General features: G+C 45.1%; 1 protein-coding gene and 1 long non-coding RNA gene across 4 annotated transcripts in view; one reads left to right on the top strand and one right to left on the bottom strand.

The window, feature by feature from the left end:
• Positions 1 to 9,668: 9,668 nt before the first annotated feature.
• On the bottom strand, positions 9,669 to 10,018 carry LOC115196844 (uncharacterized). Its single transcript, XR_003878920.1, has 2 exons — positions 9,902 to 10,018; positions 9,669 to 9,782 (listed from the first exon to the last, which is right to left on the bottom strand). It is a non-coding gene; the product is annotated as an uncharacterized LOC115196844 (long non-coding RNA).
• Positions 9,700 to 13,156, top strand: part of si:ch211-212o1.2 (TMEM189_B_dmain domain-containing protein) — a 36,299-nt gene continuing 32,842 nt past the window's right edge. The window contains exons 1-2 of one of the 3 annotated variants that reach the window (XM_029757782.1): positions 9,700 to 9,842; positions 10,308 to 10,502. In XM_029757782.1, coding sequence (XP_029613642.1) covers positions 9,836 to 9,842; positions 10,308 to 10,502 — 202 coding nt within the window. In that variant the 5' untranslated portion in view covers positions 9,700 to 9,835. Of the gene's footprint in view, positions 9,843 to 10,192; positions 10,503 to 13,156 lie in introns of those variants that run through there. The other 2 variants (XM_029757784.1, XM_029757783.1) reach the window with 2 other exon arrangements.

Here is a 13,156-nt window from a genome sequence, read left to right as displayed (position 1 = left end):
TTGCCATATAACTTATTTGAACTACAACTGGCAAATGCACGTGTACTGTATCTTTAAATATATTGGCCAGCTTTCCTTGAAAAATTAAGGGACATGTTTTAATCATTTACAATTTAAATGTTACATTTCAATATATTTTGAGGCCAACATTTATAATCAACATGGAATTGATATTTCCTAGATGTTAGAAAATGTCATAGACTTTGCAATGGTTATAAACTGTTAGCTTAAAATCAAATTGCATTTGTCACATGCGCCAAATAGAACAGGTGTAGACTTTACCGTGAAATGCTCACTTAGCCCTTTCCCAACAATGCAGAGTTAAAAAGTAAGGAAAATATATACAAGGAGTACCGGTACCAAGTAAATGTGCAGGGGTACGAGGTAGTAGAGGTAATATGTAAAAGTGACTAGGCAATCATGATAGATAATAAACCGAGTAGAAGCAGCGTGTGTGTGTGTGTTTTGTGAGTGTGAGCGTGTGGGTAGAGTCCAGTGAGTGTGCATAGAGCCGGTGCAACAGAGTCAGTGTAAATAAAAAGGGGTTCAATGTAAATAGTCAGGATAACCATTTGATTAACTGTTCAGCAGTTTTATGGCTTGAGGGTAGAAGCTGTTCAGGAGCCTTTTGGTCTCAGACCGCTTGCAGTGCAGTAGCAGAGAGAACTGTCTATGACTTGGGTGGCTGGAGTCTTTGACAATTTTTAGAGCCTTCCTCTGACACCACCTGGTATAGAGGTCCTGGATGTCAGGGAGCTCGGATCCAGTGATGTACTGGGCCTCACTACCCAGTGTAGCTCATTACTGTCAGATTCGAAGCAGTTGCCATGCCAAGCGGTGCTGCAGCCAGTCAAGATGTTCTCAATAGTGCAGCTGTAGAACTTTTTGAGGATCTGACAAATATTTTCAGCCTCCTGAGGGGGAAGAGGTGTTGTCGTGCCCTCAACTGTGTTGGTGTGTTGTTTGAACCATGATATGTCCTCACAATTACTAGACTGATGGAGGTAGCAAACCATTCATGTAAGCTTACGAGATCATGTAGCGAGGCTTATAAACTAGAGGCCTAGTATGTGTAATAATATTTGATGGACTGTGTGTGTCACGCCCTGATCTGTTTCACCTGTCTTTGTGATTATCTCCACCCCCTCCAGGTGTCGCTGATTTTCCCCAGTGTATTTATCCTTGTGTTTCCTGTCTCTCTGTGACAGTTTGTGTTTTATGTTTTTCCAAGTCAACCAGCGTTTTTTCCGTTTTCCTGCTTTTAGCCGTTTTCCTGCTTTTTGCCATTCTCCTTTTTCTAGTCCTCCTGGTTTTGGCCCTTGCCTGTTTCTGTATCATTCTGCCTGCCTTGACCACAAGCCTGTCTGCCAGTTTGTACCTCCTGGACTCTGATCTGGTTTTGACCTTTTGCCTGTCCACAACCATTCTCTTGCCTACTCCTTTTGGATTAATAAACATTGTAAGACTCCAACCATCTGCCTCCTGTGTCTGCATCTGGGTCTCGCCTTGTGTCATGATAGTACGAACTGGCCATGACAGACCCAGCAGACTTGGACCAGCTCCACCACGCTGTCTCCCTGCAGGGAGCCACCATTGGGAGACATCAGGAGTTGTTACAGGGCCTTTTGGAAGGGCCCAGTTCCTTGACGGAAAACCACGACCATGGGTTAAAGGCTATTATGGAGCAAATCAGGGAGTTAGCCCGCTACCTCTGAAAAAACCCAATCACCCAGTCATTTTTTCCCTCTATGTGGTGAGTTTGCACAGCCTATTCCAGCTCCCAAAGAACCCTGCATACCTCCTCCGAAGTGATATTCGGGGAATCCTGGTGCCTGCCGGGGTTTTCTTTCTCAGTGCTCGCTTATTATGGCTCTACAGCCATCTTCGTTTCCTTCAGTCCGATCGAAGATAGTGTATATCATTACGCTTATGTCGGGAAGGGCGCTCTCCTGGGCTACGGCAGTTTGGGAGCAACAATCTGCCATTTGTGGTCATCTGGAGGAATTTATGGCAGAGGTGAGAAAGGTATTTGAGTCTCCGGTATCTGGGAGAAAGGCGGACAGTAAACTGCTTGACTTACGTCAGAACTCCCGTAGTGTGGCATACTAGGCGGGTGGTTTTCGCACATTGGCTGCCGAGAGTGCCTGGAATCCGGAGTCTCTTTTTAATACTTTTCTGCACAGACTATCTGAGGAGGTAAAGGATGAGCTAGCTGCTCGGGAATTGCCGGTGGACCTTGACTCCCTTATGGCCCTAACCATCAAAATCAATGAACACCTAAGGGAACGTAGGAGTGAGAGGAGGTCTGGTCTCAGGCACACTCGTGCACCCGCTATGGCTCGTTCACCTTCAAGGGAATCCGGAAGTTTCTGAAGGCATCTTTTCCAAGAGGATTTGAAGCCACCCAAGCCCTCTCGTAAATCTACCTGCCCGATTAGGAAACCCTTGTCTCTCGTGGGTACCAGCACTATGGTAAGTCAGACTTGTGAGTTCCCTAATTCCCATCACCCGCACACCCTTTTTTGTGCTTGTGCTGTGGGGAGACCAATCTAAGTCTCTCCGAGTGCTCATTGACTCTGGGGCTGATGAAAGTTTTATTGATGCCACTAAATCAAATCAAATGTATTTATATAGCCTTTCTTACATCAGCCGATATCTCAAAGTGATGTACAGAAACCCAGCCTAAAACCCCAAACAGCAAGCAATGCAGGTGTAGAAGCACGGTGGCTAGGAAAAACTCCCTAGAAAGGCCAAAACCTAGGAAGAAACTTAGAGAGGAACCAGGCTATGAGGGGTGGCCAGTCCTATTCTGGCTGTGCCGGGTGGAGATTATAACAGAATATGGTCAAGATGTTCAAATGTTCATAAATGACCAGCATGGTCAAATAATAATAATCATAGTTGTCGAGGGTGCAACAAGTCAGCACCTCAAGAGTAAATGTCAGTTGGCTTTTCATAGCCGATCATTTAGAGTATCTCTACCGCTCCTGTTGTCTCTACAGAGTTGAAAACAGCAGGTCTGGGACAGGTAGCACGTCCGGTGAACAGGTCAGTGTTCCATAGCCAAAGGCAGAACAGTTGAAACTGGAGCAGCAGCACGGCCAGGTGGACTGGGGGCAGCAAGGAGTCATCATGTCAGGTAGTCCTGAGGCATGGTCCTAGGGCTCAGGTCCTCCGAGCAAGAGAAAGAAAGAAAGAAAGAAAGAAAGAAAGAGAGAATTAGAGAGAGCATACTTAAATTCACACAGGACACCGGATAAGACAGGAGAAATACTCCAGATATAACAGACTGACCCTAGCCCCCCGACACATAAACTACTGCAGCATAAATACTGGAGGCTGAGACAGGAGGGGTCAGGAGACACTGTGGCCCCATCCGACGATACCCCCGGACAGGGCCAAACAGGAAGGATATAACCCCACCCACTTTACCAAAGCACAGCCCCCACACCACTAGAGGGATATTTTCAACCACCAACTTACCATCCTGAGACAAGGACGAGTATAGCCCACAAAGATCTCCGCCACGGCACAACCCAAGGGGGGGCGCCAACCCAGACAGGAAGACCACGTCAGTGACTCAACCCACTCAAGTGACGCACCCCTCCTAGGGACGGCATGGAAGAACACCAATAAGCCAGTGACTCAGCCCCTGTAATAGGGTTAGAGGCAGAGAATCCCAGTGGAGAGAGGGGAACCGGCCAGGCAGAGACAGCAAGGGCGGTTCGTTGCTCCAGAGCCTTTCCGTTCACCTTCACACTCCTGGGCCAGACTACACTCAATCATAGGACCCACTGAAAAGATGAGTCTTCAGTAAAGACTTAAAGGTTGAGACCGAGTCTGCATCTCTCACATGGGTAGGCAGACTTTTCCATAAAAATGGAGCTCTATAGGAGAAATCCCTGCCTCCAGCTGTTTGCTTAGAAATTCTAGGGACAATTAGGAGGCCTGCGTCTTGTGACCGTAGCGTACGTGTAGGTATGTACGGCAGGACCAAATCGGAAAGATAGGTAGGAGCAAGCTCATGTAATGCTTTGTAGGTTAGCAGTAAAACCTTGAAATCAGCCCTTGCCTTAACAGGAAGCCAGTGTAGGGAGGCTAACACAGGAGTAATATGATGACATTTTCTGGTTCTAGTCAGGATTCTAGCAGCCATATTTAGCACTAACTGAAGTTTATTTAGAGCTTTATCCGGGTAGCCGGAAAGTAGAGCATTGCTGTAGTCCAACCTAGAAGTAACAAAAGCATGGATACATTTTTCTGCATCATTTGTGGACAGAAAGTTTCAGATTTTTGCAATGTTACGTAGATGGAAAAAAGCTGCACTTGAAACAGTCTTGATATGTTCTTCAAAAGAGAGATCAGGGTCCAGAGTAACGCCGAGGTCCTTCACAGTTTTATTTGAGACGACTGTACAACCATCAAGATTAATTGTCAGATTTAACAGAAGATCTCTTTGTTTCTTGGGACCTAGAACAAGCTTCTCTGTTTTGTCCAAGTTTAAAAGTAGAACGTTTGCAGGCATCCACTTCCTTATGTCTGAAACACAGGCTTCTAGCGAGGGCAATTTTGGGGCTTCACCATGTTTCATTGAAATGTACAGTTGTGTGTCATCCGCATAGCAGTGAAATTTAACATTATGTTTTCGAATGACATCCCCAAGAGGTAAAATATATAGTGAAAACAATAGTGGTCCTAAAACAGAACCTTGAGGAACACCGAAATGTACAGTTGATTTGTCAGAGGACAAACCATTCACAGAGACAAACTGATATCTTTCCGACAGATAAGATCTAAACCAGGCCAGAACTTGTCCGTGTAGACCAATTTGGGTTTCCAATCTCTCCAAAAGAATGTGGTGATCGATGGTATCAAAAGCAGCACTAAGATCTAGGAGCACGAGGACAGATGCAGAGCCTCGGTCTGACATCATTAAAAGGTCATTTACCACCTTCACAAGTGCAGTCTCAGTGCTATGATGGGGTCTAAAACCAGACTGAAGCGTTTCGTATACATTGTTTGTCTTCAGGAAGGCAGTAAGTTGCTGCGCAAGAGCTTTTAATTTTTTTTGAGAGGAATGGAAGATTCGATATAGGCCGATAGTTTTTTATATTTTCTGGGTCAAGGTTTGGCTTTTTCAAGAGAGGCTTTATTACTGCCACTTTTAGTGAGTTTGGTACACATCCGGTGGATAGAGAGCCGTTTATTATGTTCAACATAGGAGGGCCAAGCACAGGAAGCAGATCTTTCAGTAGTTTAGTTGGAATAGGGTCCAGTATGCGGCTTGAAGGTTTAGAGGCCATGGTTATTTTCATCATTGTGTCAAGAGATATAGTACTAAAACACTTTAGTGTCTCCCTTGATCCTAGGTCCTGGCAGAGTTGTGCAGACTCAGGACAACGGAGCTTTGCTTCGGAGCTTGGTATTCCCACTCAGCCTCTCTCTGTTCCCATGTATGCTAGGGCACTGGACGGCCGCTCTATAGGGGAAGTCACTCATAGTACTGTGCCTGTTCAATTACAGGTTTCTGGTAACCACAGTGAGACTATACAGTTCCTCCTCGTTGCATCTCCCCATGTTCCGGTTGTGTTGGGATTTTCCTGGCTACAAAAGCACAATCAGCTGAATGACTGGACCACAAGCTCCATCCTGGGTTGGAGCCCATTTTGCCATTTCCACTGCCTTCAAGCAGCACTGCCTTCCCCAAGTCGTATTCCTCAGGATATTAGCAAGACTGTGGATGTCTCAGCTATTCCCACTGAATACCATGATCTCCTGCAGTGTTCAGTAAGGCACGTGCTACTTCCCTTCCCCGCGCCCTCCTTATGACTGTGCCATTATTCTTCTCCCAGGCAGTACACCACCTCGGGTCAGTTGTATTCTCTGTCCGGACCAAAGACCAACGCTATGGAGGAGTACATAGAGGAGTCTCTGGCCACTGGGGCCGTCCGGCCATCTCCATCTCCTGCCGGCGCAGGGTTTTTCTTTGTGTAAAAGAAGGACCAGACCTTGCGTCTGTATCATTGACTACCGACTACTGACTTAACGACATTACGATAAAAAATCGTTATCCCCTACCTCTCCTCAGCGTTTGAACCTCTCCAGGGATCCACCATGTTTTCCAAGTTGGACCTTCGGAATGCCTACCACCTGGTACAGATACATGAGGGGGATGAGTGGAAGACAGCCTTGAACACAGCCAGTGGACATTATGAGTACCAGGCCATGCCATTTGGACTTACCAATGCCCCCGCTGTTTTCCAGGCTTTGGTCAACGATGTGCTCCGGGACATGCTAAACCGTTTTGTGTTCGTTTACCTTGACGACATCCTGTTTTTTACAGATCTGCCCAAGAACATGTACTTCATGTCAGACAGGTTCTTCAGCGCCTCCTGGAGAACCAATTGTTTGTGAAAGCCGAGAAGTGTGAGTTCCACCGCTCTACTATCACATTTCTGGGATGTGTCATTGCTGAAGGCAATGTTCAGATGGATCCTGGAATGGTGGAAGCAGTGGTGGATTGGCCTCAACCAACGTACAGGGTGCAATTGCAAGGGTTTCTTGGTTTTGCTAACTTCTACCGCCGTTTCATTCAGGTTTTCAGCACCTTGGCGGCCCCCCTCTTGGAACTCACCTCTCCCAAGGTACCGTTCAAATGGTCTCCAGCTGTCGACAAAGCCTTTGTGGACCTGAAGCATCGGTTCACAGTAGCTCCCATCCTCATCCATCCGGACCCCTCGTGTCAATTTGTGGTGGAAGTTGATACTTCGGATGTTGGAGTGGGGGTCATCCTGTCCCAGCGATCTGCCCAGGACCAAAAGCTTCATCCCTGTGCCTTCCTGTCCCATCGTCTCAATCCTGCAGAGAGGAACTACGATGTAGGCAATAGAGAACTCCTGATGGTTAAGATGGCATTGGAAGAGTGGAGGCACTGGCTGGAAGGAGCAGAACAGCCATTCTTGGACTGGACCGACCATAAAAACTTGGAATATCTCTGTGCAGTTAAGCGCCTCAACTCCAGGCAGACCAGGTGGAGCCTCTTGTTTACCAGATTCAACTTCACCATTTCCTACTGCCCAGGATCAAGAAATGTGAAGCCTGACGCTCTCTCCCGCCTATACAGTTCCTCTGCCACACCTTCGACCTCCAAAACCATTCTCCCTACCTCATGCCTTACTGCCACTGTGGATTGGGGTATTGAGAACCTGGTTCGCGAGGCGCAACACTCCCAGCCTGTTTGTCCCTAACCCAGTCCAGTCCCGGGTCCTGGAATGGGCTCATTCCTCCAGGGTACCGTCGTACACTAGCCTTCCTCCGCAACATGTCTGGTGGCCCACAATGGTTCCTGACATCTCTGCCTTCATTGCCGCATTCACAGTGTGTTCTCAGAACAACACTCCACGGCAAGCTCCTTCTGGCCTCCTTCAGCCACTACCGGTCCCTCATCATCCCTGGTCTCATATCTCTGGACTTTGTCACTGGACTCCCTCTGTCTGATGGCAACACTGTCATTCTGACGGTAGTCGATCGGTTCTCCAATCCCTCTCCCCGAACTACCTTCTGCCAAGGAGACGGCCCAGTTTATGGTGCAGCATGTCTTCCGGATCCATGGACTCCCGGTAGACATGGTCTCCGATCGGAGTCCTCAGTTCTCGTCTCAGTTCTGGAAGGCATTCTGCATCCTTATTGTCGGAGCGAGCCATCCAAGATCTGGAAACCAGCTTGAGATGCCTGGTCTCAACCAACCCCACAACCTGGAGCCGTCAACTGGTCTGGGTGGAGTATGCCCGGAACACCCTTCCCTGTTCTGCCACGGGACTCTCCCCTTTCAAGTGCTGCATGGGGTATTAGCCTCCACTCTTCCAAGTACAAGAGCAGTAGGTCAGCGTACCCTCGGTCCAGATGTTTGTCCGCCGCTGTCGACGTTCCTGGAGAAGAGCCAGGGCGGCTATTCAGACAATAGACTCTAGGGCATAGAGTATGCAGTGCCATAGATGACTTTCACCATTCTTAGGTAGTCAACTGGGTGGGACTTCCTATGAGTTAAGGAATGATCACATAATTCCATCCAGGTCATCAGGAGGGATTGGCCAATGAATTATACTCGAGAAAACATGCCATAACTGCAGGTGGCAATAAATCATCAACATTGGCTTTATACCTGTTCCAACAACACACTATAGGTGCCAGTGTGCACCTTTAAGTACTAAATTTCCCTTTTTCAGGACCCTGTCTTTCAAAGATAATTCGTAGAAATCCAAATAACTTCACAGATCGTCATTGTAAAGGGTTTAAACACTGTTTCCCATGCTTGTTCAATGAACCATAAATAATTAATGAACATGCACCTGTAGAACGGTCGTTAAGACACTAACAGCTTACAGATGGTAGACAATTAAGGTCACAGTAATGAAAACTTAGGACACTGAAAAGGCCCTTCTACTGACTCTGAAAAACACCAAAAGAAAGATGCCCAGGGTCCCTGCTCATTTGCGTGAACGTGCATTAGGCGTGCTGCAAATAGGCATGAGGACTGCAGATGTGGCCAGGGCAATAAATTGCAATGTCCGTACTGTGAGACGCTACAGAGAGTGCTACATGGCCAGCGAAGAGCCCGGATCTCAATCCCATTGAGCAAGTCTGGGACCTGTTTGGATCGGAAGGTGAGGGCTAGGGCCATTCCCCCAGAAATGTCCGGGAACTTGCAGGTGCCTTGGTGGAAGAGTGGGGTAAATCTGGTGCAGTCCATGAGGAGGAGATGCACTGCAGTACTTAATGCAGCTGGTGGCCACACCAGATAAGGACTGTTACTTTTGATTTTGACCCCCCCTTTGTTCAGGGACACATTATTCAATTTCTGTTTGTCACATGTCTGTGGAACTTGTTCAGGTTATATCTCAGTTGTTGAATCTTGTTATGTTCATACAATGATTTACACATGTTAAGTTTGCTGAAAATAAATGCATTTGACAGCGAGAGGACATTTCTTTTTTTGCTGAGTTTAGAAGTAGTAGAAGAAAATGTACTACTTCACAATGGAGATGCCTCAATGGTGCTGCCCAAGTTCACACAGTGCCAAATGGAACATATACAATGTTGCATCTGCTAACTATCTCTATGGGGACTCCTGCCAGCACACACAACAGGTGCAGTTGAATACAATCATTAGGCTACTTTGTCAGACGCAGCCTAGCCAACAGAAATGTATCACTATTATGTTGTCCATTTACTTCATTCAATCTAAGGTAATGTGATAACTTGAAAGATTTAAATTAAGATATATTTATATATATGTTTCATTTCAACAAGTCTGCATGAGAAAACCAGATGCTGCGAAGAGGAATTTCCGGTGAGAGACAATTTCTGTTTTAAAATGTGGAAGGACAATTGAATTAACTCAACTCTATAAAGGAATAGAGAATATGGGCCTGCGGTGTCATATTTTAATCATTAAAGTTTGTGAAATTCCAACTGGTCTTTGTTTTTGTCGTGCACTGTTGGTGCCAGTGGGCAATGCTATCACCCGCGTATCAGCTCGAACCACGGGTGTATTCCTTCCGCCTATTCTGTTGCAAAACGTTTCTTAAACGGAAGCAAACTGAACGAAACTGGGATGGACCTACCTGAATTTGAACAATAGAAACTGTCGTTTTGGTCCGTTTTCTTCCTTTTGGTTCTTAAACAGTACATGGTTTCCGTAACGAATACGCCCCATGGTTCACTTTGCTGTTGCGCCAGGACATTAGGGATCCTCAATATTTTACAGCTGATTCTCTGAAGTGCTGGAGGAAAAGAAAGTGTGAGACTGTCAGTCACAGACGTAGGCTACGCTCCAATGCCAGGTATTTATCGCTGTGGTTTTGTCAATATCAGAGGAAATATAAGATATTTTTTAAAATACCTATTTAAGTAGTTTCCATAAACAATTGCCTTTTTGTTTTAGACCTTTTTTGCTATCATAACTGTACTATCCCTACACTCTGGCAAGTATGGAGATATGCAAAAAAAAGTGTTTACAATAATGAGCGGAACATGAAAGCGCTGCTCTAAAACTCGCCAGTTATAGGCACACTAGGTTGTTGTTTTTGAAGAATGAAATAAACTGTTGTCTCAATCAGACGAAAGAAACGTGGTACTATAGCCGCCGTTATAAGTCTGTTTGTCAGAGGCGGTTCATCCGTATTGTAGTTCCGGGTTTTACTGGGTAGCTCCGGTCCCGAGAGCATCACAACACCACACTGACAAACATTCCCTAGCAATCAAATAACTGGCTTCGTTTGAAGAAATACATGATTTATGCATTTTAGTTCAAACTGGGGGAATGGAAGGGAGGATCGCGGTGGCAGCGCCAGTACTAATGTCTGAGAGAGAGATTCAACATCGGTCTATGGCAGAGGAGGATCCTAACGGGAATGAGCACGGTTCGGCTGCCCGCAGCACGGCGCCTCGTTGGGGACCGCAGCATGCAGGGGCCCGACAACTTGCAACACTGTACTCACCTGGTAAGACAATGAGCTGGGGAGAATACTTTTTTAATTAATGAAAGACACTAAACCTCACTAAGATTAGGGCTGTCACCTAACTACGCGCGCCATGCTGCTGATAATTCGCCAAAACTGTAATGGGCTGTTTATATAGAGGATGATAATAACGCCTGTCATTGTTCAGATGAAGTATAGCAAAGATTTTGTATTATATTGACAAGATAGTAGAGTGACCGCTCTAACAATGAAAATATGTTTCCTCAAAGATGGCAGGCATGCGTTAGGAGGCGAGATCAGGTGGGACCATTCTAGCCAATGACAGGGCAGATAGTCTTTTTTATTTTTATTGTATTGCCGCAATGCCATGTGTGTCCACTTATATCAGTGCATTTGTAACAACATAACCATTACGAAACTTATATAAGCCTCACGTTGTAAATTAGCAATTCCATTTTTGTTGTTGACCAAATTCGACACATTGACCTCCATACATAAATTCCTCACTTTGTGGTCTTATTTTCGTGGACAGATTTTGGGCAGAGTAAAACCTCTCGCTTTGCTTTTTCCTCTCTGAGTATAGCAACATTTTAAACGTTGGATAAAAAGGGCAAAACCCTTTTGTTATAGAAATAATACTTGCATTGGCTTCAACATAAAATGATGAGTTCTATATTTGTAGCACCAGACTTTTTCATAGAGATGAAAGTGTCCTCCATTTATAAATATGAGCCGATCCAAGCAGGTACTGTGCACTTAATGCACATGTGTAGTAGTAGGCTGCTCATCTAATATGATATTATATTGTTTTTTATTTCTGAAACAAAATCCCCAGATAATTTTAACCTGACACAGATCACACGGAATATGGACCTCGTAATACTGTGTGCGTTTATGCTGTATTACACATCTATAATTAAATATATCTCATATTTGAATTCCGTCATAGGCTTGTTTTATTCTATACAGACTTTAGAGCTGTAAAATGCACATCACTGATTTGGTGCTTTTCCAGAAGTGGGGTTCAGAGGAGAGCACTCTGTCTTGTTTCTGCACACTATGGAGAGTTGAGATCAGTTGGACAGTGCAGGGATCTGTTGGAACATGAAAGCCTAAAAACTTAGGGAGCTTTACTGAGAAAAGAAGACTATAGTCCAGCTCTATGCTTGTCCTGGACTGTGATTCCTTGTGTTTAGGGAGTTTTTACATCTATTCAAAATTCAGAGTGCTATTAGGGTGATAAGGATCAGCCATTTTCCTGGTTGTGTTTGTCTATTGCCAGACATACGATGCTGCTACTGGCACATGCTATTCATTACTGTACTGTATACATGTGTGTAGATGGATGGAGGGGAGAGTGCAGGGTTAATAAATTCATGTAGCAATGTATGTTCTTTGTAATGGGGGATTGGAGAGTGTCTTCTTTCGGCCAGATGTGAAGCTGGTTCTCACACCAGTTTATATCTAATCTGTTAATCTGCTTAGTATAATAATAATAATAATACATGGGACTTATATAGCTCTTTTCAAGGACCCAAAGTTGCTTTACAATTATAAAAATGAAAAAGAAAAACAACAAAACAGGAGTCAAAACATCAGACTAAACAAAACATAAATCAAGAGAAGGGAAAGAGTGTGATGTGTATGTGGAGGGTAGGGTTGGGATTGGGGTTAGCATAGTAGTGTGAGAGGGAAGTGGACAGCTATTAGCGTGTGGTATTGGACCACACGTTGGCCTGGAAGTAACACAAAACCAGATTTCAGGACACTACAACATCACAGCTGTTCACAAGAACACCCATTCCATTACATGGACTCCTCTAATGGTATCTAAGAGGTTGCTTACTGTATCCGTCTGTTGAGTTAATGGACTGACAGGTCTCAGGGTTGAGGGATGATACTGTTACAGCACAGCGATGAAAGGGACATGATCTTGTAAAACCAGAGTTGCGTGTTTGACTCTGAGTCTCTGATTATGGATAACTATTTTAAGAGGATTCCCCATGCATTTGGGGTCCTAGTTTAGCCAAGTCACTAAATGGCTGGGCGGTTTAGTGGGCCATATGGGCACTTCCATGGTAACGGAATTACACTCAGATTTTTCATTTTAAAATGTATATCAAACAAAAACCATTGATTTCAAAGTTTAACAAACCATAGAACTCTATGCACAAGGACTGATGGAGATTTTACCATCATTCTGTTACCAAACTTTACCTCTACAGTTTTTCCGGGTTTTTGTTATTGTGTAAATTATTCTAAGTAGTCATTGTCCATATAGTTGTAGGGTTTCTTAAACTTTGAAATCCATTGTTTTTGTTTGGCATACATTTTAAAGTGAAAAATCAAGTCTCAGTGTAATTCCGTTACCGGGGAATTGCCAATATACAGTGATCCAGAGAGACACAAAGTGAGAGAGAGAGTCTGGGACAGCAGTAATAGGAGAAGAGGTATGTCAGGGATTCATGGTCCATGGCAGTAGACGTAGCAGACATGTGTTGAGGTGCAGGCGAGGAGTGGTTGGAATGAGAGGGCTGTGTTTGTGGACATGTTGAGGCTTAGCGGCAGGACTGGATTGATGAGGCTTTGGTGTGCTCAATGGAGGCTAAGGCTCATTACAGTAACCCCAGGACAGGCAAACAGCTGGACGTATCTCTCTGCCATATGTCTGTGTG

The sequence above is a fragment of the Salmo trutta genome, chromosome 7, assembly GCF_901001165.1.
Source record: "Salmo trutta chromosome 7, fSalTru1.1, whole genome shotgun sequence".
Classification (NCBI taxonomy): domain Eukaryota; kingdom Metazoa; phylum Chordata; class Actinopteri; order Salmoniformes; family Salmonidae; genus Salmo; species Salmo trutta.
Note: the sequence above shows the minus strand (reverse complement) of the source record. Positions and strands in the feature narration are given on the sequence as shown.